The sequence below is a fragment of the Monomorium pharaonis genome, chromosome 11, assembly GCF_013373865.1.
Source record: "Monomorium pharaonis isolate MP-MQ-018 chromosome 11, ASM1337386v2, whole genome shotgun sequence".
Lineage (NCBI taxonomy): Eukaryota > Metazoa > Arthropoda > Insecta > Hymenoptera > Formicidae > Monomorium > Monomorium pharaonis.
In genome coordinates, this window is record NC_050477.1 from 13,281,244 (window position 1) to 13,303,484 (window position 22,241).

General features: G+C 34.7%; 2 protein-coding genes and 1 long non-coding RNA gene across 9 annotated transcripts in view; 1 reads left to right on the forward strand and 2 right to left on the reverse strand.

Annotated features, from left to right (window-relative positions):
• The window catches only part of LOC105828424, a 282,603-nt gene that overhangs the window by 26,848 nt on the left and 233,514 nt on the right, over positions 1–22,241 (forward strand). The window lies entirely within an intron of this gene.
• Positions 6,005–8,663, reverse strand: LOC105834290. Its single transcript, XM_012676646.3, has 3 exons — positions 8,493–8,663; positions 7,370–7,492; positions 6,005–6,617 (listed from the first exon to the last, which is right to left on the reverse strand). The coding sequence occupies exons 1-3, from the start codon at positions 8,545–8,547 to the stop codon at positions 6,493–6,495; spliced, it is 303 nt and encodes a 100-aa protein (XP_012532100.2). The 5' UTR covers positions 8,548–8,663; the 3' UTR covers positions 6,005–6,492.
• LOC105834291 (discoidin domain-containing receptor 2) overlaps positions 10,183–22,241 on the reverse strand; it is a 77,477-nt gene continuing 65,418 nt past the window's right edge. Inside the window, exons 8-17 of one of the 3 annotated variants that reach the window (XM_028191293.2) lie at positions 21,245–21,452; positions 20,365–20,460; positions 16,508–16,677; positions 16,245–16,419; positions 15,870–16,132; positions 15,456–15,593; positions 14,041–14,348; positions 13,687–13,921; positions 12,977–13,126; positions 10,183–12,146 (exon numbers count right to left, since the gene is read on the reverse strand). In XM_028191293.2, coding sequence (XP_028047094.2) covers positions 11,997–12,146; positions 12,977–13,126; positions 13,687–13,921; positions 14,041–14,348; positions 15,456–15,593; positions 15,870–16,132; positions 16,245–16,419; positions 16,508–16,677; positions 20,365–20,460; positions 21,245–21,452 — 1,893 coding nt within the window. In that variant the 3' untranslated portion in view covers positions 10,183–11,996. Of the gene's footprint in view, positions 12,147–12,976; positions 13,127–13,686; positions 13,922–14,040; positions 14,349–15,455; positions 15,594–15,869; positions 16,133–16,244; positions 16,420–16,507; positions 16,684–20,364; positions 20,461–21,244; positions 21,453–22,241 lie in introns of all 3 variants that reach the window. The other 2 variants (XM_028191292.2, XM_028191291.2) reach the window with 2 other exon arrangements.

The following is a 22,241-nucleotide window of genomic DNA, read 5'->3' on the forward strand; positions in this document are numbered from 1 at the left end:
TGACAGTTTATGTCGCCCGACACTTTTACACACCTCTCGCAAATAAGATTTATATGCGAGCGTCAAACTTTTGCTTTTCCCTGGATGCGTAGCATTCCGCGCGGTAAGAGTCAGCGCGCCCTCCTCGCGTACGGTAATCAAACGTTGAAAAAAATGTTTGATGATTCCATAAGTTTAGATTCTAAACTAACCCACTTGCGCTACTCGCGGTGAGCAAAGCCTTTCGACGCTGGCATTCTTTTTCTTTTTTTTTTTCTAATTTATCCCGAGTCGGCGATGCCGATTCGCACCATTATCGCTTCATACGGCCGAAAACGTGTTATTAAGCAATGAAAGGCAATCACGTCGGGTTCACGGAGGCAAAAAGACCGCGGACGTTGAGTGACGCGCACTACCTACCGCTTTCGATTGAGTAACGTACGAATTAATCTTACTTAGCGCTCAAATTATGCATAAAGAAAGATCAGAGATTTTCTCCGACAATAGAATTGTGAAAGAAATGAAACACGATCCGCACAACTTACAAGCCGATCTTTTCCTCCGCACGTATAAAGAACGACAGAGAGAGAGAAAGAGCGCGCGCGCACGCGGTTATAGATTCAAATTACAAATTAAATTAATATTACATCTTAATTTTGTGCACGATCGCGTCGGCCGCGGCGTATCTCGAAATTATTTATATCGACATAAAGTATCGAGAAATGCGCCCGTGTGTGCCGCTCGTATATATCGCCGGGCCGTTTTGCTTTCCTTTTTCGTCCGTCGGCGGAGTTCGCTCGTAGGCAACGAGTCCCGCGGCGACTCGTGAGGATCGTGGAGATCGAGCGAGACGGCGATACACGAAGAAGGCGCTGGTCCATGTTGGCTCGCGGGGGCGTTCGACCGCTTCGAAGCACACGTCCGCGCGCACGGTCGCACACGACGGAGGAGAGACACGGAGCATCGGATGAGAAAGAGAGATAGAGACGGAGCGCGAAAGGGACGAAAGGGAGGATGGGGAGGGGGGGGGTGGAGGATGGGATAAGATGGAACGAAGGCGAGTACATGGTACACCGCGGAGATATATACGAAGCAACGGGATGAAGGTGAGAAGGAGCGAGAAGAAGAGTGCTGGGAGCGTTGCTGAAAAGAACGAATAGATCACTCTACCTCTTCCCCTCCGTCCCTATCTTAGTTTCTCTTTGTAACTTTCTCTCTCTTCTCTGTCTCTCTCTTTCCCATTCCCTCCTTTTATTCTCGTTTTCTCTTTCCCTCCGTTCGTTTGCCTCTCACTGCAATTAGGGAATTGCCCCGGGTATTTTCGTATTCATCGCAATGCAACCAACGCTGACATGCATCGCCGCGGTGGTGGCGGCCGCGGCCGCGGCCGCGGCGGCAAAGGTGCGCAATGGGTTATTTTCTATACATTGTTTCGCGAAAATGTGGCGCTCGAATTCCGCTGAAGGGCTAAACGCAGGCAGTGCGTTATTACCGGCCAGCTGTATAATCGGGATGCGATCGTTTTACTCTTTCACAAGGGACCCCGAGCTTATTATCGTAAAATGGGCGCATTCATAACGCTTTCTCGTTATGCGCCGCGTAGATGGATTCGATAATCCGCATATGAGATTTTAACAAAAGTAGATTAATAAGAGATCCAGAGATCTGTATCCGATTCCTGACTTTTTTTAAATTCATGAAATCTAATTTGGTCTGCTGTCAAAAAAACATAAAAAATTTCTACAATATCTCAATTTTGTGAAATGTATTTATTTTTTATCATCTTTCTCGATATGTTCCCTCCTTTTCAGAATAACGTAAAAGCATAACGCAACATTTTGGTCATTTTTCACTTTTAGAATTGTTTTACATAATTTTAATAACAAGAATATAATAAAGAAAAGTTAAATAGACGAAATGGAAGAAATTAATAATATAAAAGTCTTATACTTTGTTTAATTGTATCCTTTAGTAAGTCAATATAATCAAGATTTCCTTCCAAGATAAGCAAAGGTATTGCAAAAAAATATTGCAATTTAGATGTTACGAGAATGACGCAGCAGTCGTTTCTACCGTTTCTCTCTATGCTCTAGCGATGATTCTTTTACTTCCGATGAGGCAGCCGACTTTTTCTTCGGCACCTGGGGCGTTGGTGGTGAGACGCCCCGCGAAAAATGGACGTGCGCTCAGGTACTTCATTAATATTTCATTTCGTTGCTTATCGTTACCACGGTGCCGCGCCGCGGAGACCCGCTCCGGGGCATCGTTACTCCCTCCAAGCGAGCGTGCACTAGGAGAGAGAACGCCGCAGAGAGATGGTGAAGGAGGAGGAGGAGGAGGAGGAGGAGGAGGAAAAGGAGGAGGAGATGGAGGAGGCTATGTTAGGGAGGCGAGAGCGGGCGAGCTGGCGGCAAAGAAGGACGCTTTATTGCAATTGGGGTGACATTCTAGAAATTTTACGTCGTGGAAACACGGCGGAGACAGCCGCGGAGATTCAGAGAGAAGTAATGACGTGCCGGGAATGCCGGAGAGAAACAAAGTGAGGGCCGAATAAGGCCACCGAAAGTGGCTCGTAATAATCCAACCGTATTTAGAGGTGAGATTAAAGAGATGCCATGTGTCGCTAATGGGCGGGGATTTCCCAAAAATTAAAACTGTTCGCATTCTTCTCATCGCGATCTCCCATGAAAATTAAAATACGAATACCTAGCAGATTTATAAATTGATTATTTTAGATATGTACATGTTAAATAGTAACAAGACATCTACTATGCACAGTAAAAAAACTTGTATTAAGTTTAACAGATGTCGCCGGTCCCAAACAGTCCACAGAGATTTTTTTGTTAATTTAACATATTAGGTATATGTTAAATATGCTCTCTGACAGAATTTTTATATAACAATTTAATGAGAAAATTATGTCAAAGTAACACATGTAATATGTTACTTTAACGCTATTATAATATTAATGTAACATATATTACGAAATCACGTCAAGAAATAACAGTCGTTCTTATATTATAGAATAAACTCAACATTTTTTTTTGTCAATTTCAACAGATAAATTCTATCACTGATAATAAGAAATATATTTATTGTGTAAAATTAAAAATATGTGCACATAGTGTTATTTTTACAATCTTTTTCAGTAATTCTAATAACTTAACACTTCACTTGAATTAACACAATAGTAATATGTTAAAGTAACAAGCAAATGTGTTAAATTTTAACATAAAAGTTTTAACAAGGACCGATTTTAACGTAAATGCAAAACGTTTTTTACTGCGTGAGTTTGCTGTCTTCATTCTGCTAACATGGTTGTTTCGACAAGAGAAAATAAATTTCTCTAGGAATTACACGCATCTCTGTATATATTTTATAATACATTTTCAATATCGCAGTAAAAGTCCATGTAAATAGCGAATGGCAAGGGGCGAGGGAGGGAAAGAAGAGTTGCCTGAGAGAAGAAAGCGAGAAGCAGAGGACGGAAAGGGAAAGAAGCGGCGAGACGGAAGGGCGAAGAATCGCCAGGGGCCAGGACGGAAAGAGGGAGCAGAAAACGAGGGAGAACTACGGTCTGCCTCGGAGTCGCCCAGGGCGTCACGGAGCGCATTGTCTCGCTGGATATCTTCGGGGCAACATAGGTCCCTCTCTCTTTCTCTCTTTCCCCTCCCTTCTGGCTCGCCCTGCGATCACCTCTCTCACTGGGACACGAAGGTGGAGAGCTCGCCGCTATCTCCTCTCGTTTCCGCGCCCGCAGCGGAACGACCGTGCCTCCACCGCACCACTTCACGGTGGGGTGTAGAGAGTACCGCGCGTCTACCCCCGGGGCCATCTCTCGCGCACAACGATAGGGATGAACGCGAAAAGAAGAAAGGGGAAGAAGGCGTCCTTCTTCTTCTCCCACGTCGCGCGATTCCGCGCCTTTGCCCGCGGGCTAACCGAAACGACTCGCGTATACGTATATATATATATATATATATATATATATATACATACATATTTTAATACATGTAGGTGCGCACGAGCAAGCGCACGCGCGCATACACGCATGCACACGTGCATGCATGCATGCAGGCAAGGCAGGCAGGCAGGCAGGCAGGTAGGCTAGCAGGCTAGCTGGCTGGCTGGCTGGTTGGCTGGCAAGTAGGTACGTGGTACCATCATATCGCCGACATTTGCCTGCATCGCTCGCGGCAGGGCTACGCCACCTCCTCCCCCTTCTTCTTGAACTTCGCATTCTACTTGCTTGATGGCATCATTTATCGCAAGAAAAATAATGAGATTAGGATAATCTACCCACCGCGGGCGTTACCGTGCGCTTTGCGAAATTTACTTTCAAAGTTCTTCACTAGTACTTTCCGTTTCGCTTCTTATAGTATTCATGTATGCGTGTATGTGGTGTGTTGAATGTGAATGTGAATGTGTGTGTGTGTGTGTGTGTGTGTGTGTGTGTATGCGCGTGTATGCGAGAGATAGTATGTTATCGCCGTTTCGTTATCGCAGTCGCACTGAAGTTGCTGTGCTCCTCATATCTTCGGCCGAGTAACCCTGAGGGTGTCCTTCCCGCTGATGCTGCGGGCGAAGACTTGTGGAAGGGATGAGCTTCTTCTTGTTCCGCTGCGTAATATTATGCGCTTTTACCCCCGGGCCAGCCGAAACGGCTCTTGCGCGTGTATACGTGCGTGTATATCGTCATATTGGCATCTGCCCGTATCGCCTACGGCGACACAACTCTTGTTTGTGCTTTTTCTTCTTCCCTTCGCATATTTTTCAATTGCACTCGTTATAAGAGAAATAGAAAGAGAAATTTCAAACAAAATTGAGCATGACGATATTGCGGTCCGACGAAAATGTCAACGACTCTTTTGCGATCTTTTAACGTATACTTTATTTCCCAATTTGTCTCCCTCATCGTCGTAATTACCGCGTTATCTACTTCAGCTTTACACCTGTTTCTGATTTTGTGAATGCACTCGCAGGGAATAGGGAAATCGCCGATTTACCACACTTGCAACGCAATATATTATTGTTTATATCTGTGTATACATTTGTCACATTAAAAGTCTGATCTTTTACTTTTTACTACTCTTTTTTGATGATCTACGATTCTCGATTTATTCTTTTAAAAAATAATTAATGCGAAGATAACATAAAGGAAAAATATATAAATGTCAATTATTCGTAAATAAAATAAGGCGGACTATTGTTTTATATATATTTTATGTTGCCTCTTCTCTTTTCTTTTTCTATATGCTTCTTGATCGTTGGAGGGCTAACCAATACGGTTTTGTATGTGCAGAGATATATATACGTATTATCCTACGTTCTGGCTGCATTGCCCATGGCAGAGTATACTCTTCCTCTCCTTTTCCCGTATACTTTCTTTTTTCTTTTTTTCCTTACTCTCCTTACTCGTTTCTGTCCTTCTTTTGGCCGCCTCTCTTGTACATGTTGTTCCTTGACCGACCTCTTGTCAACCGTCTCAGCTCGCCTCTGCTCCAGGCAACTTTTCTTTCCGGATAAAACTTCACGGTATATCCCGCTTGCCTTCTCTCCTTTTCCTTGTTTTCTTGCCCTTTCCTCTTCTTTCTGACTTGTCTTTAAAATTATGATTGTTCGAAAAATATAAGAGAAATATCCGAAAATGGCTTCTGGTCATTTTCAACAACATTTTATTTATGAAAAGCTTAATTTAAATAAAATTTAGTGAAAATTTGCTTGAAAATAATTGTATGACTGAAGATGAAAAGTGCAGTTATTATTTCATAAGTACTATTTCTCGACATACATATAATTTCTATTTTATTGTATGACAAGTATAATTATATTGTTTAATATGATTTTCTGAATGAGTTTTTATGTGATAGATTTTAATTTTTGATTGGTTAATTATGTACAGTCGAATATTAACTGATAAATTATAATATTGTCGATGGAAAGTTGGTGAAAAATTATATCTAAGTAGAAAAAAATTGTGACAACTATTATAATTATATGAGATTTTTATTTAAAAATTTACATATTTTGATTATTAAATCTAGGTATAAAAAATTTTATTATAGTGTATTATAATATATGAAGCGGTTATTTTGAAATCGATATATCATAATTTCGAAAACTTATTAAAATGTCGATTTATAGAATTACAATTTCACTATATACTATTTTTTTAATAGTCATTTTACAAAATTTTTTTAAATAAGTGTATAATTCATATGTATGCATTTCATTTCTTCATAAATTTTTCAAAATTCTCGTTGTAATTACAAATCAAATAAAATGCATATGTTGCAAAATATACTTGGATATGTTTTCACTCAGAAAAACAATTTTTTTTAAACAAGAATTAGCTAACATACATTTCTCTTTTGTCGTAAAAAAATTAAAAATACTAAATATAGTAAACTATTTTTTGACATTTTGTTGAATTACATTAGATTAAGACTAACAATTACTAGGGCGAGATTATTATTTTGTATAATTACTATGTTTTAGTTAATTAATTTTTATTTAAACCAAAACGCAACAGACTTCATTGTCTGTGCAGTCAACCGTCTCTCGTTGCAATGACTGAGCACATTCTTTCATGCATGTTCCACCATGATGACGGCAGTGAGTCCTAAATTCTGATTTAACTGTAACAATAAAAAAAATTATTTAAATTTATAAATTTAATTAATTTATTAATAAAAAAATTATTGATTAATGGCAATGGAGAAACGATCTCTTTGTAAATTATAAGTTATACATAAAAAACGATTTTTTCTTTATAGATTTTATTGTTACATAATAAGAAGAAGTTAAAACGTTTATACGATAATTTAATAATAGATAAGATAGTTTATTCTAAAAATCAAAATATTGCTAGGAAAATTAACGAATATCACGAGAATTCTTAAAAAATTAATTTTTAAGATACGAATCTGTACTTATATAATACTATACTATAAATACAAATATAATACTATAGAAGATGAAATAAAATAGAAATGTACATTGACATATAAAAAAAATGCCACATAAATTAATTTGTTATTTTTAAAATTCGTAATACGACTTTAGTCCGTGATGCGAGCACACGTGCGGCGATTTTACTGCGAACGCGCGACGAAAAATACGTAAGAGTTCACGATTTATTAATTTGCTCTGCAACGAGAATAAATTTTGTCAGAAACACCTATTATGTAATTACCTCTCGCGAGAAATGAGGAGAAGTAGCAAATTAATAATAATCTTAAGGAAATATTGGAGACGTCTGTTTTAGCGACAAAGACATAATTTTTGTATCGCAAAATAGAGAAATCTCTATGTTACGATGTTCTTTTTATAATCACATTTTAATCTTATAGATGTAATTAGATATGACTAAAAAGTATGAATTTATTACCTACGCTACAGCAAGACGTGCCTTGCTGATGGCATAAAAGGCTGTTATCTTTTATGAGCACGTCACACTTCTCAGGTGTAATACAATTTTCTTCGGCACATATTTCCCTCGCATTTGATAATTCTGGAAAGAAATTTGTATTAAAATTACATTTGTAAGAGTTTTTCTTGTTGACAAATAGAAGTTAGAATTAATGTCATATACATAAAGTATATCAGATATTTTAAAAATAAATATTTTTACATTATATATTTCTGCATTTAAACATCATTGTTTAGTCATAGGTTAAATAAAGTAGTTTTTATGCGTAAAAAACACGATAAGGATAGGAATAAAGATAGGAACTGAATATGCAGAATTCTTATTTTACATATAAAGTAATAAACATATAAAATGAAACTACGTAAGAAATTTTAATTTTAATTTATCTTAGTTAATATCTCTCTGCAAGCATTTAAAGAAAAAATTACTGCTGTGTAGTATATTTATGTAAAAAAAATAAATTATTTTTTTTTGTGCGATAAAAACATTACATTTTAAAAATAAAAAAATAACAAAAATAAAATATAAAAATAAAGGATAGAAAGAAAAATTAAATTACTCTCTAAATCTTAATCAGTGGATATTCATTAATTCACAGTGGCATACTTATAACTGTGATAATCAGTGAATATTCACTGTCTTTCAGTAATTTTCACATTAGAATTAGTGTATAGTCACTGAAAGATCAGTGTATTTATTTCACTGATTGTCAGTGAAATATATACACTGATAATCAGTATGTATATCACTGAAAGTCAGTGTATTTCCACTGATTTGGTCGAGTTTTCACTAATTGTGATTTAGAGAGTAATTATATATTCATCTGAAGTAAAAGTTTACAATATTTCAACTTTGATATTAAACGAAATCTAAATAAATTAATAAAAAAACTGTTAACATTAAAGTAATAGTCTTGGAATTATATTAGAATTTCGTGTGTGTATATGAAATCAGTTTTCTTCCCTTTTAATCTTATATGTTTACAAAATATCATATCTGATATGATTTGATTTATATTATTATTTTTGAAATATTAGCGTATTATAATTTTCTATATTTTGTCTAAAACTTGATTACTTACCAGCGTAAAGAAGAACAGTCGCAAGGACGACAAATACAAGCGTGTAGGATTTCATTATTTCGGTAGAAGTGTCGGAGTAGCGTATGTTATGATTCTGACAGCCGGCGACTCAATGATCTCAGGTTCCAGAATACTACCGTTATATAAACGCAAGCGTCAGTGTTACAAGACACACAGACATACACGCGTCTAAGCGAATGGCACGCACACATGGCTGAGAAGTCTGTAGTGATGCGCGCTCGCTAAAAGTTTGTTATCTTATCGTTATGTGATGACACTTGATTCACTCTTCATCATTCACAGATAATCTTATATCAATAGATGATCTTATGCTCTTAGAATAGGGAGTGTAGCTAGATTGTGATAGATTTGAATTCATTTTTAGTTCGCTTTTAGTGTTTCTTTTATTTATAAATGTGCTACCAGCATCGTAATGTTTTTCCCTATTTTTGTAACATGTTGATAAGCCGACGGAGATAACAAACGAAAGTTTGTTAAACCAATTGTGTCATAGGGAAAAGAGTTCATTGTAAAGCATAAAGTGGCGTTTTCTCTGTAATTAAGCTGTAAACTTATGTTTTCTTTTTTTTCTCACTTTTTATCGAATCTGTAATTTAGCGATGATCATAATATTCATTTTAATATTTATTTTAAATACATTATATAGATGAGAATGTAGCCAGACATATTTCTGGATATAAACTCATATTTGTTGTCTCACATTTAACGTTTAAAATATGTTACACAGAAACAAATTCTTAATAATTTTTATTTTTTATTTTAAAACAATGTAATTTTTTTATAAATATTTTTTGCTTATACCAAGCCAACTAAGATTATCAAGATTAAAATCATGTTGATCGTATCTTTAGCACGTTAAACAAATCTTTTCTGTAATAATAATCCTTAGATGTGTGGAACATCAACAAAATTATCAATCTTATTTATCGATCTTTTATGGATCTCATTATCTGGTATTATTCAATGATATAGATTATACTTGTGGAATTTTTTATCCATTACACGTAAAATTATTAAATTTGATTTATACAATAGTAGTATAATATAGAGTTTATAAATATAACGTATATTTCTTGTTGCAAATAATAATTAATTCTTTGTTAAGAGTTCTTTGTAGGTTTGTTTGTATCATAAATAAAAGTGTAAATTGTTATTTAATAAATAGGTAAAAAGAAGCATATCTTAAATGTAGGAAAATTTATAAAGTATACAAAATAGAAACATGCCAATTGTATGTATTATGTTATTGGTTACAAGATACTTTTTTAATGCATGAGTATAATTCCAGAATAAAGTTTTTTAAACATTTAATACATACAGATAAAAAATATTATAGCTGTCTTATCTGTTTTAGAGTTTAGAATATATATTTTATTTTTATTTTACACAAAATATTTGAAATAATCATCTTCAGATTAAATATTTAATATTTTAAATAATTTATTATTTACCCTTTAACTATTAGAAAATTTTCGTTATTTAGTTTTTTAAATAACTTTTTTCGAGATAGTAATAAAATAATAGTATGCTAATATATATAATTTAAATGCTCCTGCAAATAAAAAGCGAAAGGATTTGAATCTCACAATTATGTGAAATCAGATTATTATCAGGTGGATTAATTTATTATTGAAAGGATTGAGTTATTATCAAGCACTCTACGAATAAGCACTCTACAAATAATTATATCATTTATTGAAATTGATGTCAATCTTTTTTTTGCTAATTTTTATCTGATTCGACAAACAATTATAACGGTAAAAATATCTAGAAACTTAGTTCCTCTAGAAATTTAGTTCTTCAACTTTAAAAAGTAAGGAATAGGACGTTTGAACGTTCTTCTACTTTTATTAAAATTATTTTTATATTTACGAACTGCATATTTTATTGCGACTTATTAATACATAAAAAAACAATTATATAAAAATATTAATTATAAGTTGAAAAGCATTGTAAAAATAATTTAATAAATAATTATACAAATAAATAAAATTATTTTAGAGTAATAAGACATATATATGTATATTGTCATATTATTATTTTTCATTCTTTATTAACATTTTTATTTTTGTATTGCTATTATCGATACGCTCAAGCGTCCGTAATTTAAAATTCCAACAAATATATGGCATTGTTTAAATTTTTATTGATTCCTTCCAAAGCACGATACTCGTTGCTAGATGTTTTCAGCGTCTTTTTCTGTTTTTAAATATAAACGAGCGAAGATATGTGTTCATATTTACGTCCTTGGGAAGAACATGCTTGAAATCTACACTTTCTTAGCGTAGTATAATTCCAACTTAAACGGACAATGGAATAATAAGTACTTACTACTGATGGGTCTTGAATGTACAAGTTGACTAAGCCGAAATTTTTAAGGCGTAATAAGACGGTGAGCGAATAAAATTATTTCATAACTGTACTTAATCGACTGAACATTTAACATTTTCTCAAATCTTGCTCGATTCTGTTTTTATGGATACTTTTTACACTTGAGCCAACTTAATTTATTATATTTAAGACTTAAAATGGAAAGAAACTTGTTAAACGTGAAAAAAATAAGAACGCGTGGAATTTAAATACAAATAAATAAAAAAGGCCAAAGAAATACAAGTCTAGCGCGGACATTAGTATTGTTTGCCTTTTTTACTTGCTTGTATTGAAATTTGTTGGTGTCATTTCCGCGTATTGTCATACTTGTAAAAGAACTAAACGTATCAGTAAAAAAAAATTAGTTTATATAAATTTAGTTTATATAAAACATAAGAAAAAGAAACAAATAATAAAAGGAAGTGGGACAAAATGAAAAGCAGCCGTCGTGACACTTACTGCCGTAAAAATTTCCCATTTACCTAGCGTTACGACCTAAATTTGTATGTACAAATGGATAGACTTTATCAGTACTGAGCATAGTAGCGTACATTACATATTATTAATATTAGAATACTGTACAACCATAGCACTTTCGTGAGAATTAAAGATTCGTATTGACTAGAAAATGAAATCTTTTTAAACGTTCAGACAAAAGTTACGCGATTATACACTCGAGTTAAAGAAGAGCAAAATTATCGATCTTGATTATCTAAAGAAAACAACCTAACACTTATACGTTAATTATACATCTCTCCTCGTGCTCGTTTGGCATTTACTCTGAAACGTCCGTTATCGCCATTGCTTTCATTTGGGTAACAGATTAGATTGAGTAGCGCGGAAAATTATTTTCAATTTGCAAATCTTTTGCATTTTACGTGCGATTTTTCATGCCGTGTTTCCTGCGCAAGGGAGGAGACTTAGCCTCTCCAATACACATATATCTAAAACTAACGATTGTACATTTCCGGAGAATCTGATTTCGCGCGAGGCATCATGCCCGGCGAGTACGATCTCAAATAACGCCTCGTTCTACTCGGAATATTCCCGACGATGTCGTTTACATTCCAGGAGATTAACCGTCCATTCCGTATCACAGTTAACCAAGATTAATTATGCACCAGGTCGATAGTCCGCTATTATATTCTTCAGGAACGTGTAAATATCCTTGAAGGTTGGTCGTGATGTCTCGTCCCTTCTCCAACAGGAGCACATCACCCGATAGACCTCCTCCGGACACATTGTTGGTTTCGGTAGAAATATCTAAAATACAAATATTCATAGTCAAACAGCACAGTGATAGGTAAACAGTTTCATGTAATTTTTATTCGCGGCTTTGTGAAATGTATGTTATAATTGTGTTAATATCCTGTGGAATTATTTTTAATAATTAGACGAAAGGAAGCGGTTATGGACTAGATGTGATAAGAATTCATAATATCTCTTATTGAGTTACGGGGATAACCGTCCAAATTACTTTTTTACACACTGTTTAAACGTTATAATCGATTATTAGTGTTTATCTTATTGTCGCGAAAGCTGCATTTTAATATTGCAAGTAGCCGAAAGTTTTATAAGCGTCTATTCTTTAACTTTGGTGTAACTTGAAGGATTTGAATATGGCTTTTAAAATGACGTAATTTTAATTTAATATTGCCGTTTAGGATTATGAATCACTTGCGGGTATCGCAAGTTTAAGTCTCATTATCTCTTCGAACAATATGCTTATTAGCTAATATAATATATTATCTATTATAATTTTTTTATAATACTTCTACAATGTGCAAGTCGCAAAAGCCAAAGATTTTTTTACATATATTATTGATATTGCAACAAGAATTGTGTCACATAAATATTTACTAAGTTATTTAAATAAAACAAAATGGTGGTTTGTAATTAACTATCTTCTTTCCTCCATTCTTAATAAATATACGATTATATGCGATATGTACGAAGTTTGATTACGTGGTTAATTAATTTGTAAAATGTTAAAAAAATTCCATTATCAAGATTTAATAATTAATCAATAGATTTGGAAATTGGATTAAAAATCGTAAAGTGATTGTCGCCGCTTTTTCAGATAAGATGCCTACTTGTAGCTCGGCTCCGTAATACATATGCTCGGCGTTCTGAATAACTTGATCATTTGACAGATGTTGAAAAGGCTTTTCTCTAGCCAGACTCATTACTTCCCAGAGTGTCACGGCAAAAGACCATATGCTACTCGAACATGTATACCTATCCTGAAATTTAAATTTTAGATTTCATTGTCGTTTACTACGATACGTTACTTTAATAATATACAAAACATTCAATAAATTTTAATGATGCATAACATTTAAACTAGCAAAACTTTGTTTTTTAAATTATGTTGTTATAGCAAATGAGCGATATACACATACACACACATATACGTGCGCGCGCGCGTGTGTATTTATGTATGTATGTATACGTGACGTTAAGATCTTATTTAACTTAATTTAAAATGGATATAATAAAAAAACAAAAGTTTTTCGTTTAAATGTTTTACATTATTAAAATTTTGTAATATCATTTTTAAATACAATTTTATAATGGTGTAATAATTTGGTTGATTGATTGTATAGGATATAAAAATATCGATATTTCTTTATTCAATGTATTAAGTTCTCATTAAAATTGTTTTGCATACAACTGAAAAATGAACTGTATCTGAGCTGCAACTAATCGAAAGAAAAACACTTTGTGTCTAGAATATTGTAGCATATTTTTTGACAAAGAAAACTAGTAATAGAGACACTAGAAAAAAGAGAACATTATTTACCAATAAAATGCTTTCCCACGGTAACCATCTGATCGGTGCGGGTGGTCTACCTCCTATATCGCTATAATCTTTCTTGTAAAGATCGCTGCACATGGCTATATCGGTCACTTTCACGGTGTAAGAACGACCTACCAGACAATTCCTGGCCGCCAAGTCTTTGTGCACCAGATTCTTCGATTCAAGGAATCTCATTCCTGATGCTATCTGTGTTCCCATATACAGCAGACAACTTTGACTGGAAACAGTCAAGTAAATTTTACATACGAGAAATATTAAGCAAACAGTGTTAATAATATCTAAATTAAAATCTTTTGATAATCAATTGTCAAACAAGGTTCATTCCAAAGATTTTACCTAAGAGCTTTTAGATTGCAATTTGGCCTGAGCGTTCCCGTAAGCGGTACACTGTACTGAAGATAATGAGCGAGATCACCGAGTTCCGTATACTCGATGATAGTCCACGGCACTGGCTCAACAGTGCAGATTCCTAATATACGTGCCACATTCGGATCGGATAAACACGATAGAAATTGCACTTCCCTCATCTGGTCGGCTGCATTGTTAGTACGAATATCGCTCGTACACAGGGGTACGCGAGCAACGACTAATCTGGGAGCGTCAGATATGATCTCGTCTAGACCAACAGCTTCGCATATTATAGCCTGTAAACCACAAAGAATTCAGCACATGTGTAATGTATGGAAAAAGTATTGCGAACACATAGATTTTTCTGTTTTTGTTAGTCTAATTTTCCATTAGTATCATTATCTCAGAGACTAACCAAATCGATTTTATCGAGTTTAAAGTTTGACGTTAGATGATAGTAAACAACTTTCTTTATCAATTCGATAATGTCAATGTTCAAGAGATACGAATAAAAATATGTTATTTACTAGAGATGTGCGAATCAAGGTTTTTCGATCGAATCGTATCGAATCAAATCGAACTAAATTAAATCAAATCTAATCATTAAAACATAACTCTTAATTAGTAACATAATTATTATTGGGTTAAATTTTAATATTAGTAGATAATAACAAAAGATTTCAAGAGGAAAGAAAAAATATTAATTATAATAAATTTATTATACATATAATTATTTTAAGATTATGTGAGTCATATGTGAGTTACATTAAAATTGTTTAAATTTGAAATTTTGAAATTTTCCGTACATCTTTAGTATTTATACGTATTCGAGAAATTATGTAATATTGCGAAAAAGAAAGCTAGTACAGTATCGGGATTGCAAGGCACACATATGTTGTATCCTGAAGATAAATATGTAAATTACATTTCGCCACCGCCCGCAACTGCCATTAAGTGCAAGCGGAGCCAGAAATGCGCATCCGTTACAAGCTGCGGGTATATTTATACATGCCATATCTCAAGTGCGTAATTAACTCACATACTTTTCCATATCTTTTTTCATTAACATTTAAATTCTTTTTTATTACGGCACGATACATGTTAGAGGAAAATGCACATTTTGTGGGATGCATAGTGGATAAGAAATTAAGAATGTAATGTTCTTTAAGGGTGCGTTCGGGGAAACCGCTATTAGCGCTGTCAGCATCAGTCTGTCCTTGTTCTACTTTTAGTGAGTAATGATGCTAGAACTGATGCTGGTAGCGCTAATAGCGTCTCCCCGAACGCATCATAAGTCACTTCTGCCGAATTATTTCTCTTAAATAACTTTCGTTGAATTGTTTTTTTTAAATAACTTCCATTGCATTTGCACACATTGCTCATATAAGTAAGGGAGATCGTACCTCTCCTATGGTTCTCGAGCCAAGTTTCTCTGTCGTTCGTAGGCACTGACGTGGTATATTGGTTGGCTCTATTTCCTTGCACTTGTACGGCTTGTTCATGCTGGGTGCAATATTCCAACTGACGACAGGTGCTGGTATCTACAATCGAGTAATATTTTCTTTAAATATTTGTGTGAATTCTTTCTTATTTTTTTCTCGCCGTCCAAACAAAATTCTCGCAATAATTCTTCGCAACGAGATAGCCAAATCGATGTAAATTTCACTTCGATATCGAAAAGTTAAGAAGGTTTAAAAATAGCGGCGAGTTGGATTTTCAATTTCGTGATGTGACGTACTTTTACTTTGCTCTCACGCGACGCAATCAGTCAAATGCATCGTCAAATTGCACGCGTACGATATACAACTAATGTGTACCTTGTGCTTCTCCTTTGGCGCTGTATGCCAGCGTTTCGAGTGAACCTGATCGACGTCTCTTTGGTGATTGGGCGTAACCGCCATATTGAGTTTCCTAGTTGGACTGCTATAACTTTGAAGGGTTCTGTAATGTTGAGAGTGACGAGCCGGCGAGTTAGTCGGCGACGAGGAACAGCTGGAGGGACCGATTGCGGATTCCGGTCTTGCGTCCAGTCGTACGTTCTCTTCCGAAATTTCTATGTTCTTGAAATCCTTCGGGGAATCTGAAAAAAATGCCACCGTTTTCACTTTCCATTTTTTGTCTGACGACAACTGTCGTTTTTAGCACACAATCCCTCCCTTGTAATTAGGACGATAACGCCAATGCTTACTCACCAGAATTGGCTACGATCGCGTATGTGGATTTATACTGGGGACTGACAAGCGGTGAGTTAAATTGCTCCATCGTAAGTGATTCATGCATGCTGACGTCTTCCGGTACATCAGGTGAAACGTGATTGGCAGTTTCCGCTGCCATCATTCCGCCGGGCGTTAAATTTAAAAGAAGACCCTGTAAATCGTATAATTTTAGTTTATTTCGTGTTCATCTTGGTTATTAACTTTTGAGAGAATCTTGAGTGAAACGTAATTTGCCTTACCTTCATATTTATAGCGAAACCAAATGGGTTTTTTAACACCGTTGGGGAACTCTGTAATTTTTGTCGTCGATTTAAAAATAGGATAATGAAGAAGACCAGCAGGAGCAGCAATATGATGGCAGTGAGGACACCTATCAGTACCTCCAGATATTCTTGGCCATCTCCTGGTGCTGTAACTACATAAATTTATAGGGACACACGGAATACGTGACGTCATTGCTACATCGAACAATGTGGCAAAATAAATCTTTTTATTCACACACATTCCATCTATTTTTAAAGCAAAACCATTTTTTTTCCAAGCTAATAACTAAAGTTCAAAAACTCTTCCTGTGAAAAATCATTTTATCATTCATAAAAGAAGCTAAATTCCCTTTCTCTTCAACTGTTATTAATTTACGTCGCAAAAAATCATGCTTATCCTTTGTCGTACACTGCCCTGAAGCTAGGACAGGACGACTGCGATTTTTTTGCGATGAAAACAAATAAGTCCGTCAAAAGTGCTTCGCGTGATGATCAAGAATCCGTCCGACGATTTTTCCTCGATCAAGTGCAGAATAGGCCAAACAAATGATCGTTAAAGAAACTGCAGCGAATGACTATTGAAATACCAATTTTGCATTTAATTGGAAAAACAAAAAACCGAATCATTATAAGAGAGTGTCAATGCGAATGAGGAAATCTGGATTTTAAATGACTCTGTTCTCTCTCTTTTTCTTCGTCGTATAACGTGAACAGAAAAAGAAAATTGTCCCAAGAGAAGCGCGGAAACGCTTTTAATTCCCACTTTTATGCTCACGCGTACTTTCTTTTCGCTTTCGTTTTTCTTATTTCTTGCTTCTTTCGCGGTTCTATCCTTTTGTTTTTGAGGGAACAACGGATAACGGTATTAAGAGATAAAACTGCATGCCGCGAATCCAATATTATGGACATGTACAGTGTTTCAGTCCGTTATTATCGTCCATTTTTTTTTCTTCCTACGACGTTTAGTCCTGGTTTTTCAGATTCACACGCGACACATTGTTTGCTTGCACATCTACGGCCAATTACACTTTTTCGATCGAGCAACGGCAGACAGCTTATCGTTGCTTTATTCGTAGCCGTGTATTGAAACGTATTTAGCGGATTGCCCGTATTGGATGATAGGATTTTGGAACGTTATTTTGGTGCGGCATTATTACATTCAAATTGATTATTTTCGTTCTTTGCTCTCATTCTTTTTTATTTACCTCTTACTTAATGTTACGCATATTATTTTATTTTGTTTAATTCATTTATTTAAAAACTGGTACGTTGCAAATTTGAAAGAGAATGTATACTTTTAGCAACTACCTTTTTAAGAAACTTTTTGATCTGTTAATTAAAATAAAGCTAGAGATAAAATACAAATGTTCAGAGTGGTACATTTTAAGTTATCCGCTTTTGGCTTCATCAAGACGTTAATGTTATAAACTTCAATTTAATATTTATATATTGTTAATTTTTGCGAGATACAAATGATGACGGGCGATATTTTAAGTGCGATAAGAGAGTTTTAAACAATCATTTTACAATGTACGTGTCTATCTATATCTTTTTCTACTTTCTCAAATGCATGACATTACATTCGCCTCTTTATTCGCGGCCGACCAGAGAAAAAAATATCTGTAATCGAAGGAGAGTGAAGAATAAAACATTCGACATTTCCACAGTCTATCACAGATATGTAATTACGGAGTCGGACTGCTCTCTGTCCTGGTTTCCCTCTCTTGCCTGTCTTATTTCGTTCGTTCTTTATAACTCTAATTCTTCTTCTTCCCGCTTTGTCGAATCAAACGTTGGCTAATCCGCATAATCGATCGCGCGAATATCGAGGCTTGAATTGTGAAAGCGCCGTGCTTACTTTAGTTTTCTCGCTTGTAAACCACGTAAAAAAATTGCGTGCAAGAACTGTATTAGGTACAGCACCGCCAACGGCCGCGTCCTTTTGAATTCAGACCACCGTAAAGCGGACGCTCGGTTTACATGTTGTTTTTAGTTACTCCGTTTTTTTACCCTTTGTCGCCCTTCCCTCGCGGTCGTGCCGTCTTTTTTAGCGTGTGTGCCGCATTTGCGCAGTCGGGCGATTTCACGGCTGCTTTATTTGAGAGACCCATTCGCGTTTCCTTTATTTATAACGTAGAACCAGGAAAGTGCTCAGTCCATTTTTTCGACGGGGAGCGGAGGATAGGATTCGTGGATGGCGGGGTATATCAGAGAGCCGTAATTATGCCGCAGTTGAGTATTCTTCCCAACATCCTCCCGCGTCCTCATTTATCTGCTGCCGCACTTCCTGTTATCTATATCTTCCTCATCCCTTCCCCCCCTTCCGTCCCCGTGTTATAAGTTTTTACCATTTTTTATTCTCATTTCTCGTCCTTCTTTCATAACGTAATTTAACCCCTTTCGTATTCATGCACACTTCTCTATCTATTCGGGCGACAAATTATGTTCTATTTATTTTTTGTGCTAACAGCAGTCGGCGGTATATTCCACGCGCTTTTGTCATACGTTTTAAAACATATCGCACGAAGGAAAAAAGATCTAATGTAATTGTTCGTCGTTTGGCATTCAAGAAAATGGTGGCTTAGATTAAAACTATGCACGTATACAGAGACACGTTTCAACTAAAAATACTTTAATACATCATCACAGACCTTGCCGCCTACATATAATATCGTAATCGATATTTCTTACTTCCGTTTGCTCTTCTTTGTACGGCGTTTAATTTTTTACCCGGATAAACAATTCCTTTGATTATACTCAATGATTCAAGCGGAAAATGTATATTTTTAATTTCTTTTGTCTGGAAAATGCAGCGTAGGATTTGTTGTTGGCACAAACTATGAGATATACGTAATTATGCCAGAGTCGACCTTACTTTTCTTTTCCTGTTTTCTTTTCTTCTTCCCTCAAATGCGCTACCTCTTAACCCGACTAATTGTTTACGTTACGAGGAAGTTGCTACGTGAATTATAAAGTGCAACCGCATCTCTTTCTCTTCTATGTTGGACAATGACTTTTCCTAATCTCATCTTCTTCTCGGCAAAGAATAACGGCCCCGTTTCGCTAACACAGTTAGCTGAATAACTGTCGCTCATTTTCAAAGTGAACTGAATACGCGCATTACGGATAATTTAAAGATTATGCAATTGCAAATATTATAACTTTCCATCAAAAGATATAGCAACGAGTCAAGAGGTTTAAAACAATATTGGACAGAAAAATATTACAAAGAATGTCAAAATAAGAAATTACTTATTTAAAATAACATTATAAAATCAAATTTATTTTTTTATCAAATCAAATACACGATAAATATATAGCTAATAAAGCTAATAGAATGTTATTAGATAATTAGATCTTGATGAATAAAATTTATTTTCGTTATACTGACTTTTTAGTCGTTAATATAATATTATAATATTATATATAGTAATAAAATATATATAATATTGGTAATAAAATATATAAATGTTAAATAGAGTCGTTGAATAATCAAGAAATAATCGCTTTCATTTGTAATTATTTATGCATTGGTGTATACGATAATTACAAATGAAATTAATTTTAAATGTCATTATCAATTGGTTAAGTTCGAATTAAGTTCGAAATTAAGCGGTCTAAAATAAGCGTTCATGCAAGCGGAGCATTATTACATTACTAGAGATACTCGAGATGCAAATAAAACGTGAAATATTAATGTATGAAGTACTTTCATCTCTGGAGCCGCCCTACTTAGAGAGATGCGGCACGAGAAATGGAAAGTTTTTAGTAGCCGATGCTTAATTAAAACGAGATTGATACGAATTAAATACTACTCTCGACAAGTTACTTACTCGTTTGCAAGTTGAGATCCACTTCAGGGTTGACTGGAATCTCCCGGTTGCTGAACTCGGACGCCGCTTCTTCCGTAGTGTTTTCATAGGGATTTGCTGAAAGCGGAAAATGGCTGTAGCTAACTCGAATTCATATGGAAAATTTCTAAGATTTATGAGGGAGATGTTTTTAAACGCGGATTATGAAAATGACGAAAGGTGCTGTTATAATATTTACTGTTTTGAAATTTGCTATTGGTATTATCTTATTAATTTTAGATATTAAAATTATATTTGATGAAATAAAAAAAAATAACGTTGCAATATGCACACCATATAAGCATTTTTTACGTAGTTTCTGTTGTATTAAAAACAAAAAATAGCAAAAAATTTTTTATACCGGTTATTATCGCATATTTCTGTGTTCGAAAAATATTACGTTCACACATTTGGCTAAAGATTTAAATGTGATTACTGTGTGCATTCAGTATCCTTAATTAAATTTTTAACTCTTATTAGTGCAATAAAATTAAAGAAATGTAGAGATATTCGAGACATAGATGATTATTAAAAAGTAGGTAATTAAAGTCGATGGATGTATGTGGAGCAGCGCGAGATATCCAATGGACAATTATAACTGTATTCATTACATTTCTTGAAGTATTACCACCTGCGAATTACAGTTAAGTATGCGCTGATCTGTTTGTGCAACTTTTGTTTGTTTGCTTAAGTCGGTATTTAGGTCATGCGGGCAATATGCAAGATGTCCAAAAGAACCCGCGGGAAATCCAAGAGAACGTGACAAATTGTTTTTTTTTTCGCGGAAAAACACCGAAAGTAATGTAAAAGCTAAAAAAGGAAGATTATTTCGCTGGTAGAAAATAAAATACGGGAAGCTTACTTGCGTCGAATGTCACTTCGCCGATTATGATCCATCGTGCAGCGAAGTACAGATGCAATTTGAGAAGTTTCCCACGCCGTCCGTGTAATCCAATTGAAACGTTTCGGGCGTTTTCCAACACGACGTCCGGTATATAGGAATAAGGCAAGAGCTCGTCTTCATACGTCTCGCCATCGGTGCTGAACCATATTTCCGCCTTCGAAAATACCTGTCGTGCAAATCAAATTTGCATTGAAATATACATTGTCTTTAAGGTTTAAAATAGACAAGAAAAATCCCTTATTGCTTCTTAAGTGGTCAAGTTATTTAGAAACAAAATTATTTAAAGAATTTATTTTAATGAAATTAAATTTGAAATATTGCGCTCTAAAAGAATAATAGTAATAATTGACGAGTATATTCTACTTCTAAAATGCACAGCAAGAGAAAAATAGAACAATTTTTATATGCTATTTCTATATAAAGAGGATACATTGTCTGCCATATTTCAGAAAAATAGAGACTCGCGATGCGCTTAAGCTTGTTTTTATTGTGTAGTTATATTCGTTTTTACCGTATGGTCGATGCACTTTGATATATAGGCAAAAACTCTTTTGTGTTATGAACCGTATGAGGGCATTGACATCAAAGAAATATACATATACGGCGATAACTATCGCTATGTAATCGACAAATCGTTAATCATGTCATTTATGATACATGCTGCAGACTGATATCTACAAATGACATCTGTAATATAGAAGAGACAATATTTCTAGCAACAAATATTCTGTTTCATCTTCGAGGATATCTGATTGGCATTTCTTGATTGACATGTTCATAATGACACGCAGCACAATTATTTGGTTTTGACATACAGTTTGACCAAAAGCAATAATTATTATTTAAATCCTATTAATGACATTGCTTTCAATACAACTGGTAGAACGTGTCTTGTGTTAAATGTGTTAATGTTTCGATCATGTTTCGAAAATGTTTCATCAGTTAATATAGACGT